General features: G+C 45.5%; 1 protein-coding gene across 3 annotated transcripts in view; it reads left to right on the top strand.

The window, feature by feature from the left end:
* The window catches only part of TRPC3 (transient receptor potential cation channel subfamily C member 3), a 102,546-nt gene that overhangs the window by 40,138 nt on the left and 35,968 nt on the right, over positions 1-26,440 (top strand). For all 3 annotated transcript variants that reach the window (XM_007495531.3, XM_001370640.5, XM_056803502.1), the window contains exons 4-6: positions 9,480-9,644; positions 12,833-13,049; positions 21,887-22,120. In XM_007495531.3, the coding sequence (XP_007495593.1) occupies positions 9,480-9,644; positions 12,833-13,049; positions 21,887-22,120 (616 nt within the window). The remainder of the gene's footprint in view (positions 1-9,479; positions 9,645-12,832; positions 13,050-21,886; positions 22,121-26,440) is intronic.

Here is a 26,440-nt window from a genome sequence, read left to right as displayed (position 1 = left end):
AAGGGTGTGCTGGGTTGGGGAGGAAGCATACACGACACCCTTTTAGGTTTAATCTGCATTAGTAATATTTTCTCTATCACTTAAAGTCTAGACAATCAATAAAACAATGAGTCAATCCTGGATTTGTAGCATTTGCCAACCTTTTTTTTTTTTAAACCCTTACCTTCTACCTTAGAATCAATACTGTGTATTGGTTCCAAGGCAGAAGAGTGGTAAGGGTTAGACAAAAGGGGTGAAGTGACTTGCCCAGGGTCACACAGCTAGGAAGTGTCTGAGGCCAGATTTTAACCCAGGACCTCCAGCCTAATTCTCAACCCAATGAGCCACCTGGCTTGCCCCCCCCCACCCCAATTTGCCAACTTTCAGAGTGCAAATGCTCACAATGAAAATTGAACAATTGGCTCTCCAGAGATGGCTCATACTGGCTTTAGCCCATTCCTAGATGTAACCTACAGAAACAAAAGCTCTTTGGGGCTGTCAGTAATTTTAAAGAGTACAAAGAGGTCTTCATCGCAAGAAGCTTGAGACCGGCTTGTCCTGATGACACCTAGGCTTCTCCCAGATTGATTTCAGTCTTCTCTGAGTTAATGGTGCCCGTCTCTCTTACTTGGCTCTGGGAGCAGAGCATAATTCCTTGTCTTGTCACTGGTTTCATGAGTGTTCCATAAGGGCTGGTGAATTCATCTTATTGGCCAGCCGTGGCCAATTGTGGCCCCTTTAAATGGATGGATCCAATAATCCTCTGTGGGAAGCCTCAGGGCCCAAGAAGTGACATTAGTGTGCCCCTTGATTAGCTGTCAGCCTGGGGTTTTATCCCAATAGTTCAGAAGAAAAGGACTTGGCGATCGAGGTACATATTTGAATCTGAAAAAAGAATGATCTGTTAAGATGGTGAATGCGGTGGAAAGATCTACATCCACGAACGCCGAGTGAAGCTGGTGGAGCCAGTGACTGTGACGATGGAAATGGAAAACCTGACATGACAAAATTAGGAAGATCAAATGGAAAACCTGACATGACAAAATTAGGAAGATCAAGTGGGCCTGAAAGGAAGAGCTAAGAGAAGACAGGCAGCCCCAAGCTACTCCTTGGTGCAGCGGGGCATCCACAGCTGTTCCCCATTGCGCCAATGTTGTTGGGCTTTCTCGGTGTATGATCTGTTACACTGGTTTTTATTTCTCCCTGAAAAAACAAAACAAAATACTTAGTCCTGTGGGGTGGCTCTTGGGGAAAGGGAGGAGGAGGGATGCTTAGAAAACTAGGATGATGTAAAAAGCAGAAAGTATCAACAAAAATTATTTTTTAAAAGATGAGGGTGCTTAGGGTGACACAGTCAGAGCTCATCTTGTCCAACCCCCTCATTTTACATATAAGGAAACTGAGGCCAAGAAAGGGAAAGGGGCTTGCCTAAGGTTATATGGGTGAATTTGAACCCAAATCCTCTAGAGCCGCACACCAAAGCCCCTATTCTCCCAACTTCCTGGAGAATGCTAGCCAATGGCCAGCCCCCTGATCTCACTTGCTATCATGTTGTGAAGTTTACTGGCTTCCCTCCTGTCATGCCCAGCCCAGGGAGGGGAGGGAGAAAGGAAAGGAAAGAAGAAGGAAGAGAGAGAGGAAGAAAGGAAAGAAGGAAGGAATGAAACAAGGAAGGAACCTAGGAAGGAAGCAAGGAAGGAAGCAAAGAAAGAAGGAAGGAAAGAAGGAAGGAAGCAAAGAAGGAAGGAAAGAAGGAGGTAAGGAAGGTTGGAAGGAAGGAGGGAGATTAGCATTTATTAGGAGCCTAGCCAAGCACTCTACTAAGTGCTATATGAATATGATACTGTTTGATCCTCACCACATCCCTGAGAGGCTGGTGCTATCATGATCCCTATTTTACAATTGAGGTAATGGAGACAGGTAGATGTAAGTCATTTGCCACACAAATATCAGGCTAGATTTGAATTCAGCTCTTCCTGACTCTATTCAGGGTGTCCCTTAGCTGCCCTTTAGGAAGTGTTTCCTTGCCTCAGACCTGATTCTGCCTCTCTCCAGTGCCCACCCATTGTTCCTAAATCTGCCCTTTTAGGCCAAGCAGAATGAGTTTCCTCCTCCGTCTACATGCCAGTTCTTCAAGTACTCAAACAGCTTTCTCTAGGCTAAACATTCTGAGCTCTTTCAGCCTCCCCTTCGGAGGTGCCCTCTCAGAGTCCTTCAGCTTCCTCATCATCACCGCCCTCCTTTGGATGCTCTCATCAATGCCCTTTCTAAACTGTGGTACCCAGGACTGGGTAGGGCAGAGGCCTGTGGGATGCTGAACTTCCTCATTCTGGACTCCTTGATTGCCTCAGTGACTCTTTGGAGCTCTCATAGCCCACAACTGACTTATCTTTAACTCATGCTTCATCGAACCCTCAGACCTTTTCAGATCAATTTTTGCCCCTGGGTGCCTTCCCCTGTTTGGGGATTCCATGATTCTGTGAAGACATCCAGCATGTGGTGTAGACTCTCTTTGGGAACAGAAAAGAGCTGCATGGGATGAGGAGGTTGTAGTCTATACCAGCGGATCAACTATCTACACCTATGAACCCACAGATCCATAGAAATCTTTTCTATTTCCATCAGTGTTTGGACTGCTAAGGAAAGTGGCATGGATAATGGAAAGAGCATTAGACTAAGGTCTAGGAGATGTGGGATCTATTCCCAGGTCCATCACTTTTTGGCAGTATGGCTTAGTGAGGCAGAAGGAAGTAAGGAAGCCCAGGTTCAAGTCCTCCCCCTTGGATGCATCCTGACAGTGTGACCCTGGACAAGTCACAAGACCTCACTGTGCTACAGAATTCTCTAAGACTATATAAGTTTCTCTGAAAGATTTAGCTACTCTGCTCTAAGAACTCCTGATGAAAAAGCCTGTTTGCTTCCAGAGAGAGAACTGATGAACTCTGGGTGCAGATTGGAGTCTGATTTCATTTTCTTGTTTGGGGGAATCTGGCTAATGTGGAAATGTGTTTTACATGATTTCACATGGATAGCAGACACCATGCTGCTTCTGAACGAGTGGAGGAGGGACTAGAAGGAGCAGAAATTGTGATCTCGAACGTTTCCCAAATGAGTGTTCAAAATAAATGAATCAGAAGTTGTTTTTGCTTTTTAAGGCCCATTGACGTTGCAAAGAAAGGCTGCCCTGCATCTGTAGGGGCAGGTTCCTCGTTCAGGAGTTCTCTGTACTGTGCCAGTGAGTCACGGGTCCCTTGGCTCTTCCTATTCCCATCATTCATTCTCTGGCATCATGTACAGAATGTGTTGGGAGGAGGAAAGCCTAATATGAGCGAGTCCTTCCCTCCCTGGTCTGTGGCTTCCCACCTTGCACCTCTGAGATTATCATCCAGGCGGCTTGCTTTGGTTTTCATTCTCTGGAAAATCTCCTGTCAAATGCTGATTTCAGCTCCGATGGTGCCCCTTGGATATACCAAGCCCTGACCTCATTTTCCTGGCCGTCTCTCCTCTCATCAGCCTGCTGCTTCTAGCTTGGGGCAGATGCAATGACTGATTTTTAATTCATGCTCACTGGGGTATTTCGAGACTCACATTTCATCTTTGTTACTTTTGAGAGCTCTCCATCCAGTATCCCATTACATCCATGAAATACCATCACCCAATTGCTAAATTGGCTGTGATTTATATAATGAAGCACCCGTGTGTGCGTGTGTGTGTGTGAGTGTGTGTGTGTGTGTGTGTATAAACCCTCACCTTCCATCTTAGAACCAATACTGAACATTGGTTTCAAGGCAGAAGAGCAGCTAAGGCTAAGAAATTGGAATCAAGTGACTTGCCCAGGGTCATACAACTAGAAAGTGTCTGAGGCTAGATTTTAATCCAGAACCTCCTGTCTCGAGATTTAGCTCTCAATCCACTGAACCCCCTTGCTACCCCGACCTGTGTATATTTTTTAAGGAAGATGAGGAGGGCTGAAATAGTTTAAGACCATGTCCTTACTGGGAATTCCTTGAAGAGAGCTCATGTTTGGGAAGTTGTTGTTCCCTTTTCAGATGCAGCTTCTAAATGTGAGTTGCTTTCCTTAAAAACCCAACCAAACAAGTTTGGCCCTTTATATCAGTGGTAGGCTTTCTCTCTTCCTCGAATTCAAATCCTGATCTAATTTTTCCCCCTGGGGAAAGCAAGGAACTATCTATAATCGACAGGTAATGCAGTGGCAGTGTTGCACAGAGGGTAGCATTCTGGGAGCATAGTCAGGAAGACCTTGGTTCAGATCATGACTTAGATACTTATCTTCAGCACATCATTTCACTCTCTTCTCTGAGTCATGGTTTCCTGCTTTCCTTGTGAGGTACAAACGAAATAATGGACATAGAGTGCTTTACGTAACTCTCCATGGCAGGCGTTATCTGGTAGGATACTGTAGTCTTGCAGGTTTTTCTTCTGTTTCAATCTGTGCCTCTAATTTCTGTGGTCTGGGAATTCCCGATGTAGAAACTCCCCCCATCGATACAGATCACTTGTTGTTACTGTTGTTCAGTTGTTTCAGTCCCCAGTCTCACTGTTCCCGACTCTGTCTGGAGTTTTCTGGGCAAAGACACTGAAATGATTTGACGTTTTCTTCTCCAGCTCATTTTACAATGGAGGTAAACAAGATTAAGTGACTTGTCCAGGGTCACCTGGCTAATAGGTGTCTGAGGCTGGATCTGACCCCAGGAACATCAGGAAGATGAGTCTTCTTGATTGTAGATCCAGACAAGGGACAGAAAGACAGAGAGATAGAGCATTTCTATATCAAAGAATTCTACATTGACTTTTTCGGTCTGTCTTTTTCTGTATCTCTTTTATTTGGGAGCAGGGCTTCAGGACTTGGCTTTAAGCATTAAGCAATCTTCCGCTATGAAACTTCAGATCTCTGCCCGGCTTCGATTCTTCCCTACTTGGAATGTATCTCACTCTTACATTTCCCTGAAATGATGGTTCTTCTGAGAGTAAACCTTCTTGGAGCCACAGTCCCAGGATCTAACAGCATGCGGAGAGCTGATTCAGAGGGGTTCAAGAATGTGGAAGGCTGCCGTGTGGAGGCTGCTCTTTGGAGTCGGCTTTGCCCCAGAAATTGGCTGGAGATGGCAAATTCCCATTGTTCATAGACTCAGATTTGTTTATGTCTCAAGGAAGGACACCCTTGGAAGCCCCGAGGGACCGTGGGTCCCTTTTCATGAGGAGGCTTCAAGCAAGGACTGAACAGACCTTTATCAGGCAGGTTGTTCAGGTGTGGCTTAGTGTAGATGGTCACCAAGGTCCCTTCCAATTGTGAAACTCTGTAAATCTATGAACCAGTGAGTCTGAGGCCAGGAACTATGGGTGAGAGTGGGTGGCTTTACAAGGTGCTTTCCCGATACCCACTCTGGAAAGTAGGGTGTGGATACCTCCTTACACTTCACAGATGGAGAAGCTCGAATGTCAGAGAATTTCTTCAAGGTCACTCAGGTAGTCGTGGAATCAAGACTTGAATCCCGTTCTACTTCCTGCCCTGTTTCCCATTGTACTGGCCAAGAGCACATAGATCCAGTGGTCCAGCATCCCGGATTCTGGACAAGGCCCTGCGAGGCCTCCTGCTTACAAACACCTGATGACTTTGGGCCACTTTCATGTCCTGCTTTGGTGCTCCGACCTCATTCACTGACTTAGCCTTTAGCCCTGCCCCCTGGGCTCCAGATTGAACAAATTCACACTGTTCCTGCTCCTGGGCTGTCTCTATACTGTGGGCCCACATACTTCCTGCCTCCCTCTTTTTACCTTGAGTCGGAGGACAAGAAATCATATCCACTTCCCATCCTGGAAAGCACATGTCAAATAGTTGCCCTGTGACTCCATTCAACGTTCTTGTCACAGCCAAGAGGAAACAAGGTGATTCAGTGGATAGAGAGCTAGGCCTAGAGATGGGAGGTCCTAGGTTCAAATCTGGCCTCAGACATTTCCTGGCTGTGTGACCCTGGGCACAGTGAGCCACAACAGAACAGCCAAGTCCACAATGCTTAGCGCAGTGCCTGGCATTTAGTCATTACTTAGTAAATGCTTTTCCATCCATGTATTCATTCATTTGTACATGGGATGGCAACGCACGGGGGTGGCCAATGTTGGTGTTTTGGACGTTTGTTATCATCTCTCACCACATGAGTGCTACTCCATGGCATCCAACCTGAACATCAGAAGGACCAGAGGTAAAGAACGTCTCCAAGGACCAAGCTGCTTCGGTTGATGCAAGGATTTATTTTTTAACCCATGATGTAAAGAGAGTAGAGCTAGGATGAACGTTTTTAATTCTAAGTAAAATTATAAAAAAAATTTGAATGAATCAACATTCACACTTTCCTTCTAGTGTTCATTTCCAAGTGGGGGAGATGAAAGGTTGGCCAACAAAGAGGGCAGGAGGCCTGAGGCAGCCAGCTGAATCCTGGAAATAGAGAAATGATGCCTGAAGTTTAAAGAACAGCCCTTAACAGCTGACCACGTGGAACGATGGAATTAATTCATCAGTCATTCGCATGGGCCAGTTTTGGAAACACTTATGGCAAAATCACTGTGTCCATGGACACTGCCAACTCACGTACTGGGGGGGTGGGTGGTGGAGATGATCGCTGAAGTTTGGGAGGAGAGAACTTGTCCCAGAGTTCCTTTGAAGACTCTCTACTCCTTCATATCCTGCTTTGAGTTTACAGAGAACTTTCCCCACAAAAGCCTGAGAGTTCTGGGACAAATAGAGTTTAAGCCTCACCTAGGGCAGTGCTAGGTGCCTTGGCTCTAGTCATATAGCCATCAAATGTCCGAATGGCATCTCAGTCTCATGTCTTCAGATCGAGGGCCCTGGTCCTTAGGCCCTGCTGTCCCTCCCTGTTAAACTCAGTGATTGGTTTGAGTTGTGACTCCAGTTGGGATATCCCTGGGCTGGGGCTTTGTGACTATTTAGAGACGCTCTTCAAAAAAAGAAGGAAAAGCAACAATGATTTTCTTTCTGGGGCTTTTAAATGTACAGGTTGGCTTTTAATATTAACTTCCTAAGTAGGATGGAGTAACCACACGATTAGTCGGCACTTATTAAGACCTCCCTGGTGTGCTGCCTGGGGTGCAGAGACCCAAATCAATTTCTGCTCTCCAGGAATTTACATTCTAACGGGGAGACAACAAGCACATATCAGACCCAGGCTGGCCCGACAGTTGGTGGCTTCTCTCTGGAACCCAGTCCTCCTGTTCACTTGTCTCAAGACACCACTGCTCTTCTCAAAGAGTTCCCTGCATCCTTTCGGGGAAGTAAAAGTGAAAGCAATTTTCTAAAGGAAAAAGCCCTCTCCATCCTTTGGTCCACTGCCACTCACTCAGTCTCATTCCACTGGAGAGAGGAAAAATTCTTTTATCTTTTTTTATTCCTCCTGAACTTTTCTTCATAAAGTTTTTGCACCAAAGTAAAGGTAAACAGTTCTCCCAAGAAAGTTCTTCCTCATCCTCTTTCTTGCTGCTTTCTCTTCCATTTTATTCAAACCTTTACCACTGTCCCTTCTCAGTGTTCTGTAGAATCAGCCTCAGGACCATTCAGCTATTACTCTGAGCTTCCAAAAGAGATCCAGTAACAGATTCTTTGAGGACAAGAAAGGTCTCTTCACAGAGATGATCCTTGAGTGGAGCTCTGAAGGCAGCTGGAGACTGCAAGTGGCAGAATTGGGGCTGAAGGGCCGAAGAATGCTGGGCATGGGGAATGACCCATTCTGAGACTCAGAGACGGGGCACGGATCACTGCTTGTGAAGGACAGCAAGTATTCGAAGATGTCTGGACAGAATATGGAAGGGAATAATGAGTTTGGAAAGAGTTTTCTGTGTTAGGAACTCTGGCACCTCCACTTGGCTTGCCAAGCCTTTTTGGGTCTGCTCACCCACCTTTGGCACCCACCTGTCACTCAGCTCTCCCCTGTGGCTCCAAGAAGCTGGAGCATGGGAAGTGGCCACTCCCTGGTAGAGCTGTCTCAGCAGACAGGCCTCAGGGTAGTTTATTGAGATAGGGGTAACATGGCCGTGCCTGGGCTTTTGGAAAATCACTGGTGTGAAGGTGGATGGACTGAGAAGAGGGGAGAGGCATGAATTTATGGACACTCAGGAAAGGGAAGAGGAGAGGGAATGGTAGGCTAGGGAAAGGAAGAAAAGGAAAGGCCAGGGAAGGCAAGAGCTTAGTAGATTTGACCACCATAAGTCCATTAGTAACTTTGGAGAGGACAGTTTCAGTTGAATGGTGAGGGAGGGAGACATTCTAGCTAGTTTAGAAGAGATTAAGAGGAGAGGAACCCAAAGCCCAGATGGCTTGAACATCATGAAATAATTCTTCAGACCTGCTCCCCACTGATGTTCCAATGTTCTCCTTAGCCTTTGACCTCTTTGAGAGAGCAGGGACTCTTTTTTGTCTTTGTATCTCTAGCACTTAGTACAGTGCCTGGCACATAGAAGGCACATTGATTGACTAAATACCATTTTGGATTAAAAACAGAAAACCTCATTACCCCAAATAAGCCCTTGGAGACAACATTGACCTCTTATAGTAGGTGATGGTGAAAGGAGAGAGACTGGAAGGATGCTGAAACAAGGCTGCCCTTGTCCCATCCCCTGGGAAGCCTTTCTGTCAGGCAGCAAAGGACAGGTCGCCAGAGTAGCACTGTCATGAAGGACAGATGGATGTTGTGGATCCTAGCCCCAAGGAAGAAGCTGCAGGGTCACTTGAGTTAGAGGGAACCTGGAACCTCTGCTCTATGGCCTTGGTCCTCCTTTGATCATCTACAACATGGAGCCTTGGGTTAGATAATGATAAAAAAAAATAGCCTATAGATGGTGCTTTAGGGTTTGCAAAGTATTTTACAAATATCATCTCACCTGATCTCCACAACAACTGTGGGATGTAGGTGCTATATTTGTTCAATTTACACATGAGGAAACTGAGGCAGATTAGCTAAGTGATTTGCCTAGTATCATACAGGAAGGATCTGAGGCTAGATTTGAACTCAGGTGTACTTGGCTCCAGGTCCAGCACTCTGGACCAATTAGTTGCCTTCAGTGTCTCTTCCAACCCTTATATTTTCAGTCTAGGAGAAGAGTTGGTCAGTTTCTAGTTATTCCATTAGTGGTGTTTATTCCAGATCTTCACTTACTCATAAGCTTCCCCTTCCCCCTTGTCTTCTATCTTAGAATCTCTACTAAGTATTGCTTCCAAGGCAGAAAAGCGGTTTCAGTGCTAGGTTATTGGGGTTAAGTCACCCAGCTAGGAAGTATCTGGGGCCAGACTTGAACCCAGGATCTCCTGTCTCCAGGCCTGGCTCTCTATCCATTGAGCCTCCTAGATGTCCCATTCATAAGCGTTTAATCAGCTGGCTGGGTCTATGGGCTCTTAGTGCATCCATGCATTCAGTATTTGTGTAGCTCTGATGATGCTTCAGTAACGTGTCTTTCCTTCTGTTTACCTGCAGTTTGTGGCTCATCCCAACTGTCAGCAGCAGCTTTTAACTATCTGGTACGAGAACCTCTCAGGATTACGGGAACAGGCCATTGCTATCAAGTGTTTGGTGGTGCTGGTCGTGGCCTTGGGACTCCCATTCCTGGCTATTGGCTACTGGATTGCCCCATGTAGCAGGGTATTGACTTTTCTGCTTTAATATCCCATGTGGTTGGTTCTGGATGTCCCTTAGGGAGTTGGGTTTTGTGCATGTGTTTGTGAGCCAAGTAATCTTCCTGCCATCAGTTGTTAATCATCCCCATCCCAGTTGTTGTTGTTTCTGTTTTGGGATGGTTGCTTTTTCATTTATCCCCTTCTCCTCTCCTCCTTTCCCATCTTCTCCTTTCCCCTGGCCTCACCTTTCCTCTCCCCTCCTTTCTTCTGCTTTCCTGTCCTGTCCTGTCCTCCCCTCCCCTCCCATTTCCTCCTCTCCCCTTTCTTCTTCTCCCACTTCCTCTCATTTCTTCCCTCTTTTTAGGGGGATGGGAAGGGAAGTCCCAGAAAACAGAATATAGAATTTACTTTTAGAAAACAAGAAAACTCAGCAAGTGTTCCTATTTCTTGGGCTAAAAGACATCTCAGGACAGGGGAACATTATTTGTGCCTTTTCCCTAAAATCCTATAATGTCTTCTGAAAAAGGATCACCAATATATGGAACTTTTAGGACCCTACATGGCATGGTTTTGAAGGTGTACAAGAAACTCCCATATAATGATAAACTTAGGTATTAAGGTACTTTCATTAAATACCACAGTGAATAGAGTACTGGGTCCATAGTCAAGAAGAAGACTGTGGTGGGGAGTGGGGTGCCAATAAGTGTTTAATAACCAACTCTCTAGAGGAAAAATGTGCCTGTTAATCATTTTTAAGTTTAATCTGCATTATTGCTATTTTCTTGGTCACTTTCTTAAGCCTAGACAATCAACAAAATGATAACTCAAGTCCTGATTCGCCATTTCTGAAGCGTAAATGCTCATGCTGAAAATTTAACAATCAGCTCAGTCAGTATGAGCTAGCTCCAACCCACCTCTGAGAAGACCTCAATTCAAATTCTGCCTCAGGATCAGGTGATCCTGACAAGGCTTCAGTTTCCTCATCTGTAAAATGAGAGTGGGCCTTGCTGGGTCAAAACTCCACATCTATGATCCTGTTTCCGTTGTCTCAGACTCAACTGTTCAATAGGGTAAATTGAACTATTCTGTGAAGTTCCATACCTTACCTTTTTTCTATTGGGAGAATTCAATTTAGTAAGTCTTCATTAAGCCCCTATAATGCCTACAGCACTGAGCTACAGCTGTAGAATAAAAAATGAAATAATCCCTGCCCTTGAGGAGCTTCTGTTCTCCTGGGAGGGGGAAGACAGCATGAACACGAGTAGATAAATATAAAATAATTTCTAGGAGAAAGTAGAAGAGGGGGAGCAGAGGAAGAGCAGGAAAGGAACAGACAGATCTATTTTCTATCCTGATTCAGAGTCAGGCTTATTGTCTTATTTTTTCCTTCTTCATGGAAGCTTTTTGAGTATAGAATAGCTACTTTCCATATGGAGGAAAGCCTACCTTGGTGCCTAGCACACAGGAAATGTTTACCAAGTTCTTGTTTCCTTCCTTGAGATGAGCTAGATCTCAGCAGCTTGGCATCATACTGGGTAGTATACTAGCTTCAGAGCAGAAGACAACATGGGTTCAGATCTTGCCTCAGATACTTCCTGTGTGTATGACCCTAGACAAGGCCCTTTATCTCTCTGAGACTCGGTTTCTCTTTCTGTTAAAAGAGGACTATAATGGCACCTACATGGCAGGATGATTGTAGACCAAATGAAGTAATATTTCAAAGGCACTTTGCCAACTTAGGCAAATGTTAGCTACTATGATTCGTTATAACATTCTGTGGGAGAGCAGGCCAGTTTTTGCCACAATTTTCTAGTATTTTCCTAACCAAAGAGCCAGTGATTGAATATTATTGATGTACTCATTATGATTCGAGTTGGGGGTTTGAATAGCCATTTTGTTCAGTTGTGTGTGACTCTCTGTGACCCCCATTTGACAGATCCTAGAGGGCTTTGGCATTTCCTTGGCCAGCTCATTTTACAGCTAAATCCGAGGAGGCAAAAAGAATGAAGTGACTTGCCCAACATCACACAGCTACTAAGTATTCAGGGCCAGAGTTGCTTAGGAAGTGAGTCTTCCTGATTCCAGTTGTGTCACCTAACTTCCCCATTTAGTAACCATAGCTGAGACTTAATTTCCTACCACAGCAAGAAGTGCCTCTTGAATTTGTAGCTGCATGAACATGGCAAGTAACTGAGCCATCCTGAGCCTCAGTCTTCTTATTTGTAAAATGGACATAATAAGACTTGTACACAGTAGCTGTATGACCCTAGGCAAGTCACTTTACTCTCAGCCTCATTCTCTTCATCTTTAAAATAGGGTTAAATAGCACCCACCTTATCTCATGGGTTGTGGTAAGACTAAAAGGAGATAGGCTCTTGGCAAACTGTAAAATGCTGTAAAATGATAGCTCTTACTACTATTAGGATTATAGACTTAGATATGCTCTTGTCCCTTTAATCCTACAAGGGAAGAATCAGGTTCAGGGAGGGAAAGGGACTTGGCTAAGGTCACACTAATAGTCAGTGACCCAGCTGAGATTCCAACCTCTATCTTCTGACGCTAAGGCATCCTCTGCCTTCCCATTGTTGTAGTTGTTGTCATCATTGTATCATCACCATCCTTTCATGGCCTTTCATACGGCTGGGCATGAGGTTCAGAAGGCCAAACAGAGACATCCTATGGATGTGACCTGATACAGTAACTGCTTGAGTCGTATCCTGCCCCCAGCAGGCCTCCCATGTGTGTTAGAGGTCCCTGGGGGTGCTACCATGCACCAAGTGCTAGACCTAGGGTCAGGAAGGCCTGAGTTCAAATTCTGCCTCAGATTTTACTAACTGTGTGACCCTAGGCAAGTCACTTAACCACTATCTGCCTCAGTTTCCTCATCTATAACATAATAGCACCATGCTCCCAAGATTGTTGTGAAGATCAAATGAGATAATATGTGTAAAGCCAGTAAGCTTCTGAGGGAGTGTTTGAATCTAGGTCTTCCATTCTCCCACACAGCCTGCCAAACATTCATCTTTCTCCAGTGCATCAAGCCTTTCAAACTCCTGCTGTTTGCAGAGCCTGGGCTAAGACACTGAATAAGAAGAGAAGCAAGCAAACATTCCCTAGCCTCTGCTTTCCCCCTTGGGGTTTCTAGAAATGGGAGTCGGGCTTCCGCAAGTGAAAGAACTGACTTTTTAAATATTTCTGTCTTGCATGTGGTAGCTTGGGAAAATCCTGCGCAGCCCATTCATGAAATTTGTGGCCCACGCTGCCTCCTTCATCATTTTCCTCTGCCTGCTGGTGTTTAACGCCTCTGACAGGTTTGAGGGCATCACCACGCTCCCAAACATCACCGTCATTGATTATCCAAAGCAGATCTTCAGGGTGAAAACAACCCAGTTCACCTGGACCGAGATGTTAATCATGGTCTGGGTTCTCGGTAAGTGAGTGGCTCTCTGTTTATACCCATTTCTCTGACTCAGGAAATACTGAGGGGAAGACAAAGTATCTATGTCATCTATGGACTTCTATTGATGCTGATTGCCCTAGCTTTCATTGCCTTGGATGTAGGGCCAAATTACAGAAGAACAGTGAAGCCAGGGACTCATGGAGGAGAGAGAAGATCAGTGGATGAGGCATGCCTTTTTTGGTATTCCGGTGCGTAGCAAAGCACCCAGAATGTAGTGAATGCTTGTTGACTGATGATGCTCAACCCAGTTGTTTTTCCCCTTTACACATAGAGGATTGATGGATCATAGACTGAGCCTCAATAAACCATTGTGTCTGATTCCCTTATTTTGCAGATAAAGAAACTGAGGCACAGAGAGGTTAAGAGTCACACAGCTAGTAAGCATCTAAGGTGGAGCCCAGTCCATGTTCCCCTCAGCTGGCAGGGTGATTTTACCAACCATATACTCACCCCTACTCAATGAGCTTCTATGGCTCCCAAGTACCTATAGGACTAAATATAAAGTCCTTTTGTTTCACATGGAATGCTCTTTATAACCTGACTCCTTCCAACTTTTCCAGCCTGTTTCTTTCTTTCCTTGCTAAGTTTCTGCTACAGTGGCCTGCTTGACCTCCAACATCCCAATGAGTCTCCAAATCTCTATACCCTTTTACTGACCAACCCCTATGCCTAGAACACTCTGCCTTCTCTCCTCCATCGGTTCCCCTGATTTCAAGACTTAGCTTGAAGCTCCCCATTGCAGGAAGTTGTTCTTATTTCCTCCAGTGGTCCATTTCATTAAAAAACAAAATAGGGCAGCTAGGTGGCTCAGTGGAGAGAGATCCAGGCCTGGAGATCCAGTCCCGGATTCAAAATTGACTCCAGATACTTTCTAGCTTTGTGACCCTGGGCAAGTCATTTAAGCCCAGTTGCCTAGCCTTTATAGCTCTTCTGCCTTGGAACTGATACACAGTATTAATTCTAAGACAGAATGAAAGGGATTAAACAAAATAACAAACCCATTGCAAGATTGCTCCTGACTATCAATATAGATTACGACTTTTGTTCCCATGGCTTAGCACTCAAATGCCATTCCCCTCTTAGAGTTTATTAGGAGCCCTTAAACAGCATATAACTTTGCACTGAAAGTATAGAATTTGGATCTGAAAGGGACCTTAGTATAGTATAGTATGCATCTAGTATTAAGTTCTCATTTTATACAGGGAAAAAAAACCAGGGACCAGAAGTGACTTGCCCAAGGTCACACAGGTAGTAAGTGGCAGCCAGGATTTGGACCTAGATTAGTCTCTATGTCCCTTGATTTTGCTCAGTTGAATTCTGTTTGTTTTTTCAGTGTCTTTCTGGGTTATCTACATCTGAAAATATTTTAGCATAAAGCCATAGTTTAGAGCTGTGTTTGGTGAACCTATAACACATGTTCCAGAGGGGGCAGCTCCCCCTCCCCCTCTCCTCACTTGCCTGAGGACATTTCTCTCATCCCCGACCCCTCTGCCCAATAGCCCAATGGGAGCATTTCCTCCTTCCCTTGTCAGGGTAAGGCAGGGGCAGGAGTTGGGGGGGTGCTCATATGCGACATGAAGGTTGCAGCTTTGGCACTCAGTCTCTAAAAGGTATGCCATCACTGGTATAGAGATTCCCAAACTTTCTCAGTAATTTTTTCATAAAACCATTAGGCCAAAAGAAATACCTAATAGTTCTGCTTATCAAGTAGTTAGGTCAGGAATTTAAATATCTCATGGTGCCTTGGTGTACACTCTGGGAAACTAGACCATAGTTGTTAAAGGCAATGTGCTCTAATGCATAGAGAGCTGATCTCAGAGCCAGGACAACCCGCGTTCAAGTCTCCTTCTAGCTTATACTGGTTGACCTTGGGCAAATTGTGTAAACTCTCAGTGCCTTAGGCAGCCTTCCAAGGCTCCAGGTGGACAATAAAGTACTTCCCTGGAATGGTAGAGGGGGTTTCATCATTAGGGGAGTTCCCATTGTCAATGAATTCACCAATCTTGACCTTGTTGCTATTCCCCATGGAATACTTTATCTGATGGATGGAAATTCTTCATTATCTTAAGTGGCAAGAGGTCCTAATGGCAAATATGCAAAGAAGGGCCAGTTTGCCTATTGGTTAGCTCAGATAGTTATTTATTTCTAGGCTCACCCGACTGTAAGAAGTTAGAAGCAGACAGATCCATGAATGCATGGGTAGGCTAGATATTGGGAAGAGATCTGGGAGTTATGGGGGCACTTTCACAGAACAAACATCACCTTCCATCTTAGAATCAATACTGTGTATTAATTCTAATGCAGAAGATCAGGAAGGGCCAGACAATTGGGATTAAGTGACTCGCTCAAGGTCATCCAGGTAGGAAGTGTCTGAGAGCAGATTGGAACCCAGGACCTCCTATCTCTGGGCCTGGCTCTCAATCCACTGAGCCATCTAGCTGCCTCCAGAGGTTTTCTTACTGTTTTTTTAAGTTGTCTTTGCTGTCTTAACAAAAGTCAAAGTTTATTAACAGTTTACTGATGTCTCTCTAGTTGTTTTGCATCAATTCACAATACAGCAACAGTGTTATTAGGGTGCCTGTCTTCCCAGAGCCCCTCCATAAAACTCCTCCTTTCTGTCTTAATTAGCAACCCTATGACAGAATGTCAAAGGCTGGGCAAATGGGAGTTAAATATCTTGCCCAGGATCACACAGCTAGGAAATGTGTCAGAGGTCAGATTTGAATCCAGGTCCTCCCATCTCCTGGCTCTCTATCCACTGTGTCACCTAGCTGCTCCTACAACCAACTTGAAATAAAAGGCAATAATAGATTTAATACATGAGCTTTGATAGCTTGTCCCTCAAAGTACATACTGTTTAATTGTGCCTTTAAGCAACAATAGAATCTCAGAAAGTTTCAAATTAATTGCTCTATTTGAAGACTCTGTGAGAAGACCGAGTTTAATTTTTATTCAGGAGAGTTCCTTATGATGACTAGAGAGATACTATGTGAGGTACAGAGAGAACAAACTATAAGAACTTTCCTGGGAGACTAGATTTAACTCTTTTGGGGGAAAATATGAAGAGTATTCCTTTTCCTAGCTGTGTGACCCTGGGCAAGTCACTATACCCCAGTTGCCTAGTCCTTGCCTCTCTTCTGTCTTAGAATTGACACTAAACGAAGATAAGGGTTTAAAAAAAGAGTATTCCTGAGAGATTTGGTTGATGTCTTGAGAGAGCTAAACTGTGGGATTGGGTTTCCTAGAAATGGAGAGATCAGCAACTTTGGCTGTGATCCTTCTCCGAGAGGATACAATATAAATAACTACGTATATCTTTGCTTCATTTTCTGTTACGTTGTTAATAAATCTGGTGTTTATTTAAATCTAAAAGATTAGGGGATTATGTACATACAGGGTATCCCAAAAAGCTACCCTGCTGATGGAAAAATATTTTTTTAAAAAAAAGTTTATTTAACGTGATATTTTTAAGCTGGAGGTGAAGGAGGGAGCTCAGAGCTAAGTCATTAATTAGTGAGAGGAATGAACTATGGTAGAATCAAGTCGAAGGTACGGGTGTGGGGATTTGGTGTGGTTGTGGGCAAGTGAATGCAGCTGGCAACCACATAGGCTACAATAGCAAAATCATTCTGAAGCCTCCTACATGATCCTTTATCATCTTGGCCCATTTGGGGGGGGGCAGACCCCCTTGTTGTTTCAGTTGGCATTTGTCTTCTTAGTGGTTTCCTGTAGTCATTGATCCAAAACTTGGACTCTTGGACCTGAGGAAGGGTTTCTTAGTTTGTTTAGGACTGGGGAAAGCCAAGGATGCTTGTAGGCAGCCGGGAAGGGGCTCGGTGGCAGAGACTGAAAATGAGAGAAGGGGAGGAAATGATCCAAAGGAAGGGCCAGCTCCAGGAAGGAATGAGAGGGGCCCATGCCACTGGCAAGGAGGTCAGAGCTTGACCTGGCAAGGAGAAAAGCCACCCGACCCTCCCTCGGAGAGGGGAACAAATGAGGAATGGAGCACTGTAAACGTGTTGACAGCCCTACCGAGCTTCTAATCATGAAGAATGAGAGGGCTTTATTTGACGGTGCCACAGGCCTGAAAATAGCAACCCCACCCCCAGCCTATACCCGCGTCTGCTGTGATTCATTAGTCTGTTAGCCAGTTTGCGGAGATAAGGAGAGCCAGCACATGCCATCTTCAGAAATCGAGGGGAATATATTGAAGCAGTATAAACCGATGGAAACAGGGCTGGTCTTTGAGTCAGCTCAGTGACCCTAGGAAATACACATCACTTCCCCAAGTCTCAGTTTACTCCTCTATAAAATGGGGATATTGCACTCAGTTTGTTACAGGGGTGTGGGGAACTGCTAGGTAAATCTTAAAACACTAAGAAAAGCTGAGAGCAGGGGAGACCAGCTAGCTCTCCTCCCTCCACCCTCCACCTTGCAACTAAAGCTGAAATTAGGAGAGCCAGGATTGGGAGTCAAGTATTTTTAAAAGTCAATACATTGTCATCATAGTCAGTCAGCAGTCAGTCAACAAACTTTTTTTTTTAACCCTTGCCTTAGAACCAGTACCGAGTATTGGTTCCAAGACAGAAAAGGGATAAGGGCTAGGCAAAGGGGGTTAGTGACTTAGCCAAGGTCATGCCTGAGGCCAGATTGGAACTCAGAACCTCCTATCTCTAGGCCTGGCTCTCAGTCCACTGAGCCACCCAGCTGCCCCCTCAACAAACATTTATTATGGGGGCTGCTGGGTGGCTCAGTGAATTGAGAGTCAGGACTAGAGATAGGAGGTCCTGGGTTCCAATCTGACCTCAGACACTTCCCAGCTGTGTGACCCTGGGCAAGTCACTTGACCCCCATTGCCCAGCCCTTACCACTCTTCTGCCTTGGAACCAATACACAGTATTGACTCCAAGACAGAAGGTAAGGGTTTAATAAAAATTTAAAAAACAAACATTTATTATGTACCAGGCACTGTGCTAAGTCCTAAAAATTGAAAAAAGAGACCAAAAATAGATCCTGCCCTCAAGGACTTGTCAGTCTAATGGGGAAGCCAGTAAGCCAACACATAAGTAGAAACAAGCTGTCTAGAGATAAATAGGAAATAGTCCATAGAGGGAGGGCACTAGAATTGAGGCGTTGGGAAAGGCTTCTGAAAGAAGATGAGATTGTTGTTAGGACTTCAAAGGAAGCCAGAGAATCCAGGAGGCAGCGATGAGAAGGGAGAGCATGTCAGGAAGGGGGCACAGCCAGAGCAAATGCCCGGAGGGGAGAGATGGACTGGCTCCTGTGTGGCTGGGTCCAAAAGTACATGTAGAGGGGTAAGGTGCAAGAAGACTGGAGAGGCGGGAGGTGGGGGTTATGAAGGTTCTGTGGAGAGAATGGCTCCAATGGAATATGATGTCAGAAGTCAGATAACCTGACCAACCCAAGCTAATTCCTCCCATCATCCTCTGGTGTGGCGTGATACATAACCACATCCCTCTAACCTAAAATGATCTTCAAGGGCAAGAATCTGTGATTAACTTCCAGAGGCCTCTTTAGCCGGCCCTCCAGCCTGTATTCTCTCTGCTCAGCTCCAGGGAACCCACGTGAATGAATCCTGCTAGACTTGTGCTTGGGAGACCTGAGTTCAAATCTTGCTAAAGATGCTTAGCCACTGTGTGGCAATGTGATCTAAAGTCACTCTGACCTCAGTTTCCCTATCTGTAACATGAGGCTTGTCATCCGAATCGTACCACCCATTTCTCCATGTTTTGTAAATGTTAAAATGCTACTAAGATTCCCATGGCGATCTTCACGGGAGATTCCCTACTAGAGCGTATTGGCAAGTGTGTCGTCTTGGTGATGCACCCTATACGTGAGGGGTAGCTGATGTCCATCCCTTCTCTACCGCGGCAGATCTACTGACCGGAGATTGTTTCCCAGCTGGCCTCACTCTTGGGATACACTGGTAGCTCTTGTTCTGGGGCTGCCCTCCCCATCCCAGCTCCCCAGGGCAGGCTGGCATTGTTGCCCAGAGGGTGGGGGGATACGTTTCTGAGGCCCCCGCAGACAGGCTTCTACCTGGGCTTCTTGGTCCATATGAAGGAGACTAAGTTAATTAGCTCTTAGAACTAGGTCATTGCCTACAGAGTGTCTTCCCAAAGGCTGATGTGTTCTCTCACTTCTACAGAAGAGTGTGGAGCCCATGTGGAAGGGGTAACTCCCCGCTCCTGGCAGCCAGGCCTCCCGGCCTCATTTTGCTCCTCTTGGGTAGAGTGAGACGTCTTGGTGATGCACCCTATGCGTGAGGGGTAGCTGAGGTCCATCCCTTCTCTACCGCGGCAGATCTACTGACCGGAGATTGTTTCCCAGCTGGCCTCACTCTTGGGATACACTGGTAGCTCTTGTTCTGGGGCTGCCCTCCCCATCCCAGCTCCCCAGGGCAGGCTGGCATTGTTGCCCAGAGGGTGGGGGGATACGTTTCTGAGGCCCCCGCAGACAGGCTTCTACCTGGGCTTCTTGGTCCATATGAACGAGACTAAGTTAATTAGCTCTTAGAACTAGGTCATTGCCTACAGAGTGTCTTCCCAAAGGCTGATGTGTTCTCTCACTTCTACAGAAAGAGTGTGGAGCCCATGTGGAAGGGGTAACTCCCCGCTCCTGGCAGCCAGGCCTCCCGGCCTCATTTTGCTCCTCTTGGGTAGAGTGAGACGTCTTGGTTAAATTCCTCGTAGTCTTGAATCTGCCTGCCCTCTTCGACCCTTTTCTGTCCTCGCCTCCCAGTTGACTGTGATCCGGGGCTTCCATGACACCAACGAGGCGCCCCAGTCCTCTGGGTTTCCAGTATTCACCAGGGCCTCCTCTGTGCAAGGCTGAGGGGAGGAGACTGAGGCCAAGGCCAAAGCTGAAGCTCCATCCCCCAAGTCTTTCCTTCCCACCGATAAACAGCTGGATGCTTGAATCATCGTCAATGGGGAGAACACAGTGAATAGTTCTTACCCACTGTCATTCATGTGTTATCAGAATAGAGCAGCTATGGAAGAATATTCAGAGTTGAGTCACTGTCAGGGGGTGTTGTGGAGGAGGGTCAGGAAGAGCAGAATTCAAATCCTGCCTCAACCACTTACTGGCTATATAAACATGGGCAAATCATTTAATCTCTGCCCCCTTCGGTTTCCTCAGCTGTAAAATGGAGATGATAATAACCCATCTCTCAGGGTTATTGTGAGATAAAATGAGATAATATTTGGAAAGTTCTTTACCAGCCTTCAAGTACTATATAAATACTAGTTATCTTTATCATCAGTTTCCTGCTGGGAGTTACCCAGAAGTCTTTAAAAGCAACTATCTAAGAGTGGAATTGGGTTCCATATTCCCACACACAGGAGGGGTTCCTCCCCCAAAATTTGGGGTGACTGCACATTGCCTGTGTTGTAGTAGAAATTCTTGGTCTGGTAAGTGGGGCAGGGTAATTGAATTGATTGACCCAATTGGCTCTACATGCTTAGACATTTTTTTGAGGTAGTCGGGCATAGTGAATAGAACAATAGACAGATTTGAATTCAAATCCTGTTTAAGAAAGGAAGTGAGGGGGCAGGTGGGTGATTTAGGGGATGGAGAGCCAGGCCCAGAGTTGGGAGGACCTGGGTTCATATCTGGCCTCAGACACTTCCTGGCTATATGACCCTGGGCAAGTCACTTAACCCCTATTGCCTAGAACCAATACACAGTACTGATTCGAAGGAAGGAAGGAAGGAAGGAAGGAACGAACGAACGAACGAACGAACAAACGAACAAACGAACGAACGAACGAACGAAAGAGTGAAGGAACGGAGGAAGAGGGAGGGAGGAAAAGATTCCAGTGCTGCCTCCCACATCTAGCAGCTATATGTTCAGTACAAGTCCATGAACCTCAGCTCTCTGAGTCTCACAATTTTCTGAGCTGTAAAATAGAGACAATATTAGAGCTTGGGTTGGGTCCAGACCTCTGACTTCCTGGGTATTGGGAACTCTGGATGTGGAAACTTGTAATAATTAAAAATAATAATATTTCTCCCCAGATATATATTTTTTATTTTTATAAAGTTTATTAGGAAGGGTAGACAATCATTCCTAAGTAACCTGACCGCGTGGTGCCTAGCCTGCGAGTCCCTTCCTCATTCCACCTCACCTGCCTGCCCTCTCTTCTCCTTGTGGTTTTCCCTTGGCCTTCTCATCGGTCTCCCCCGATCCTGCCCCAAACCTTAATTTTTATTGAGGAACAGAATGTACACCAGAACTTACACCGATGGAACCCTATCACAACTGTGGTATGTCAGGAATGTGTGATAGACAGGTAAAGTTATTCAGGAAGGGGGGGGGGGATGAGCTTCCTTGACACAAACCCCCTCCATAGGTGAAGAACAGAAATTTACAGTCTCGGTCATCTGAGAACATTGAGGGGTTAGATGATTTGCTCCAGGTTCCACAGTTAATGTCAGGACTTGAACCCATTCCTTCCTGCATCTAATGCCTGCTCTATCCCACATTGCCCCTGCACCCCTGTAGTATGATGGCACCCCCATTTCTGGGGTGACTTGAGAAGGTAGTGTTGGGATGTTCCCAGTGCTCCCTTTCAGAGTGGTGAATTACTTTCTTCCGTCGATCTTTCCCTGGTGTTTTAACATGGCTAGCTATTTGGATGTTGACTCCTTGAAGATAAGGCGGAGCTGGGCAAAATGCCCTTCAAAGGTGGGCTTCACGTGCATAGGGATGGGTTCTAGCAACAGGAACAAAAGATGGCTTGATGAGAAGCTGATTGTGTCTCTCTGCTCTGGTCCACGCAACAGGGATGATGTGGTCGGAATGTAAGGAGCTGTGGCTTGAAGGGCCGAGGGAGTACATTTTACAGCTGTGGAATGTACTGGACTTTGGAATGCTTTCCATCTTCATCGCAGCATTCACCGCCCGGTTTCTAGCCTTTCTTCAGGCCACCAAGGCACAGCAGTATGTGGACAGAAATATCGAAGAAAGTGACCTCAGCGAAGTCACTCTTCCTCCAGAGATCCAGTATTTCACTTACGGTAAGTTCCCCAAAGAATCTCTCACCTTTCCGGAAGAGAAGTTGTCCAGTAGAGGAAGGCGCATGGACACAGACTTCCTTGAAGTCAGGAGGACCTGCCTACCTCCTGCCTCTGGCATGTCCTGCAGGGCTCTTTGGCCAAAGGGAAATTGGTTAGTCTTTCATTGCTCCTGGGTAACGTGAAGGCCGTAAGTGACAGCCGAGTCGCTGGTCTGAATGAGGGAGGGACTTGCCCATGAGGGGAGTTAGTTCTCTAAAGTAATCCAATCTCAGATCCAGACCATCACCCACAAAGAAACAAAACTTCAAGAAAGCGTCAAGAAATGCCCAGCATCACAGCTCTCGGACTGTAAGAGACACCTTCCATTTCATCTCGAGGGGCCATCTTGTTCCACCGTCCTTACTTTACCGATGGGGAAACACTGGCCCGAGGAGGTTAAGTGACTTGTCTAGGGTTAGCCAGGCAATGATCAGATCAGAGGTAGATTTGCCCCCTGGCCAATGTCTCCTGAATGAGACGACTTCCTTCTGGAACACTTGGCTTCTCTACTTCCCACCTTTGTCGGGGCAGGCAGTCAAGAAAGTAAACCAAAAACGTGTCGCAGCGAATTAATGAATTAGGTGCTGCCACCCGTCACAGACTCTGGGAGCACACAGAGAGCCGTGCCATTCTGAAGGACCAACTTGGCTTAACTCTGTTCAAAATGCTGCTTGGCTCCCCTCTAAAAGGCAGACTCCCCTCATGCTTATTGTTGAATCCTCTCACTGCCGACCATCTTCCCAGCCATCCTTGGCCTCTGCCCCTTCCCCTACCACATGGAGCCAGCCCTGCATCCTCGCCCACCCACCCACTCCCACCACATCTGCTCCTGAGGGCCTCTTGGGCTCAACCTTCTCTTCCCTCTGCCCAGGATGTCTCTTAGCTCTCCTGCTTTGGTTCATTCATTTCATATTCAGTGATGGGACTCTCCTCCCCGCCAAGCTTTCAAGCTAGAAGGCTCCTTTGTTGTTTGGTTGTTGAGTCATTTTGCAGTCATGTACAGCTCTTTGTGGTGTGACTGACCCCTTTGGGGGTTTTCTTGGCCAAGATACTGAAGTAGCTTGCCATTTCTTTCTCCAACTTATTCTACAGATAAGGAAACCGAGGCTAACAGGGTTAAGTGACTTGCCCAGGGCCACACAGTTAGTAAATCATCACTTAGTGGGCAGTCTAGTAGCTGGGGAGGTTTAGAGGACATATGTGCATGCATGTGGGGGAAGGGGGCCCACAATCACCATCTTTGAGTACCCGAAGGTCTTTAAAATGTGAAAGAGGGATAAAACGTTCTTTTAAAAAAGCACTTACCTTCTGTTTTAGTATTCTATTTAGTCATTCTAAGGCAGAAGAGAGTCAGTCTGGGTTAAGTGACTTGTCCAGGGTCACACAACAAGGAAGTGTCTGAAGTCAAATATGAACCCAGGACCTCCCAATTCCAGAGCTGGTGCTTTATCCACTGTTTCACCTCACTGCCCCAAGACTTTTTCTTTTTTTTTAAGTTACCATTTATTTTTATTTTTGTTTTATATATTTACACATATATAAAAAGCATAATATGTAAGCTAATAATATAATACCTGATTTGTTACAAATTCATGATACCTTTTAATAAATATGCTAATCCAACAGAAACGCTTTCACATTAGCTGTCCCCAGATCGTTCTCTCGCTTCTCCTCCCCTCCCCAAGAGGGCAGGTAATGTGATTCAGGCTGTATATATTTCTCTCCATGGTCATATAGCACACGTCCCTGTTGGTCATGTTGTGCTTCCACTAGAGGAAAATTGATGGGGGAGATAGAGTGAGGAGGGGCAGGTTTCGAGAAGGCGCAGAGGCTCCAGCTCTGGACCTGGACTCAGGAGGCTGTGAGTTGCATCTCAGACACTTAACTGGCTGTAAATCGCTGGCCAAGTCCCTTCATCTCGGTCAGACTCAGTTTTCTCATCTGTAAAATGGGCGTAATGTAATTACATATAAATATGTAGTTGTACTGACTCATTCATTGTACTTCCCTCCAAAGGTGGTTGTGATGACCAGTCAAGGTTCCGTATGGAAAGTGCTTTGGGAACCTTAAAGCAGGCTCTGGAAGCATTTGCTATTTTGTTATTAGTTATCATCTTGCTTGACCTCTGAGGGCAGCCTTAGAAGGAAAAGATGAAAGTTCCTGGAAACCCGTTTGCTGTTAGGAAAAGCCTCCTGTCTTTGGTCTGTGTTTTCTTTCACAACATGGTTAATATGGGAAATGTGTTTTGCGTGACTGCACAGGTCTAATCTGTGTCTGATTGCTTGTCTTCTCAGAGAGGAGGCCGGGAGCAGAGGGAGAGCATCTGGATCTTGAAGAATTGAAAAATGACTCTTCCCAATCATTTTTACATGAAACTGGAAGAAATTAAATACAAAAATAGAGGGACCGTTAAGAGAAAGGAAAGGAAAGAAAAAAGAGGAAAGGAAGGAAGGAGAGTATGCAAGAGAGAAAGAAAGGATGGAAGGAAGAGGGGGAGGGAAGAAAGGAAGGAAGGAGAGAAGGAGAAAGACAGAGAGGAAGGATGGAGGAGAGGGAAGGAGGAAAGAAAAAGGAAGGTGAGAAAGAGAGAGAGGAAGGAAGAAGGAAGGAAGGAAGGAAGGAAGGAAGGAAGGAAGGAAGGAAGGAAGGAAGGAAGGAAGGAAGGAAGGAAGGAAGGAAGGAAGGAAGGAAGGAAGGAAGGAAAGGAAAGGAAGGAAGGAAGGAAGGAAGGAAGGAAGGAAGGAAGGAAGGAAGGAAGGAAGGAAGGAAGGAAGGAAGGAAGGAAGAGAAAGCCAACTTCCTATGAATTTTGTTCCAGATTTCTGTTGGGGAGATAACAGAGAAATTGGGGTGGCTGAAGTACAGCTATTGCCTTAGCTGTGTAATTATGGGCATGTCACTTAACTTCTTGGTTTTTTGAGCAGATGAATTGCTGTCGGGTGGTGTAGTGGATAGAGGGCTGAACCTGGGATGAGTTAGAGCAGAATTCAAATCCTGCCTCAGCCACTTAATAGCTCTGTAAGCATGGGCAAATCACTTAATCGCTGCCTGTCTCAGTTTCCTCATCTGTAAAATAGGGATAATAATAACCTATCTCTCAGGATTATCGTGAGATAAAATCTAAAAAGTACTTTGCAAAACTTTGAGTGCTATATAAATGCCAGTTATTCTTATCATAAGTTTCCCTATTCTTTTAAAGTCAGCTGTCCAGGAGTGGAATGTGCCGCCATGTTCTCCCACACAGGAGGGGATCCCCCCCAAAAGGCTGGGTGACCACACGTTGTATGCGTAGTAGTAGACGTTCTTGGTCTTCAGGTATGTGTAGAACTGACTGACTTCGGAGGTCCCTGCCAACACTGAGATTTTGCAATTCTGGGAGATGAGTTTTTCTGAGCTTGGCTAAGCCAGGCAGGCCCCTGAGGACAGACCATCCATCACCTGCCTGCTCTCTGCTGCAGTGTCAGAAAAATATGACTAGGCTCAGTCAGTTTTGAAACCATATATGTTTATCAGCTAATTCAGCTTGCATTCCACCGAGCTCTCCTCTCGTGCTTATTCCAGCTGCTCTATGATCCCTCCTAATATAGCCAGGAGAATTCAGAAGCTTTTTGTTGCCCTTTGGTTGGCAATTTAAAAAAATCTCGACCTGACTTTGAAAAATCTGCTCTCCTCCTCTCCCTCCTAGTTGCTTTTTTTGTTCTTTATGAGATTTTGGAAGTATTCCTTTCTTTGGATCTGGATGTCCAGAATGGTTCCTCCCACAGTGCCTTCTGGGCTCTCTCCACAGCTCCTCCAACAGCAGCTATGCCCATCTTTTGTCAGCTTTGCCATTTTGCTGGTTGCAAGAAGAAGCCTTAGAGCTGTTTCCAGTTCCATTTCTCTTAGTTTATCTCTCTTCAGCCATTCTCCAATGGAGAATGGATCTTGGTCTTATATTTTTGTTAGCTTGACTCCTTGTCAATGGTTGGTTTCACAGTATGGCCTGAATTCATCTCAACATTTGGATGAGAAAGATAAAACAGTGTTAAGGATCCCCATTCTAAAAGCAGATTACTAAAGTACTATAGAAACATAGCACTCTTGCTAGGCCTTCTCCCTCAGCTTGGTTGGGGTTCCCAGAAGACGGGGACTATTATTACTCAGTGCTCTAAGATAAAGATTTCTAATATTGTTATTCACAAGCCCCAACTGGTGTCTTCCCCATTAACAATCAGTCAGTAGATTTAATAAAAACTTAGCAAAAACATCCACTAAAGTGGTATAGTGAGAATGAAACATTCC

Source organism: Monodelphis domestica, chromosome 6 (genome assembly GCF_027887165.1).
Source record: "Monodelphis domestica isolate mMonDom1 chromosome 6, mMonDom1.pri, whole genome shotgun sequence".
NCBI classification, from domain to species: Eukaryota; Metazoa; Chordata; class Mammalia; order Didelphimorphia; family Didelphidae; genus Monodelphis; species Monodelphis domestica.
Note: the sequence above shows the minus strand (reverse complement) of the source record. Positions and strands in the feature narration are given on the sequence as shown.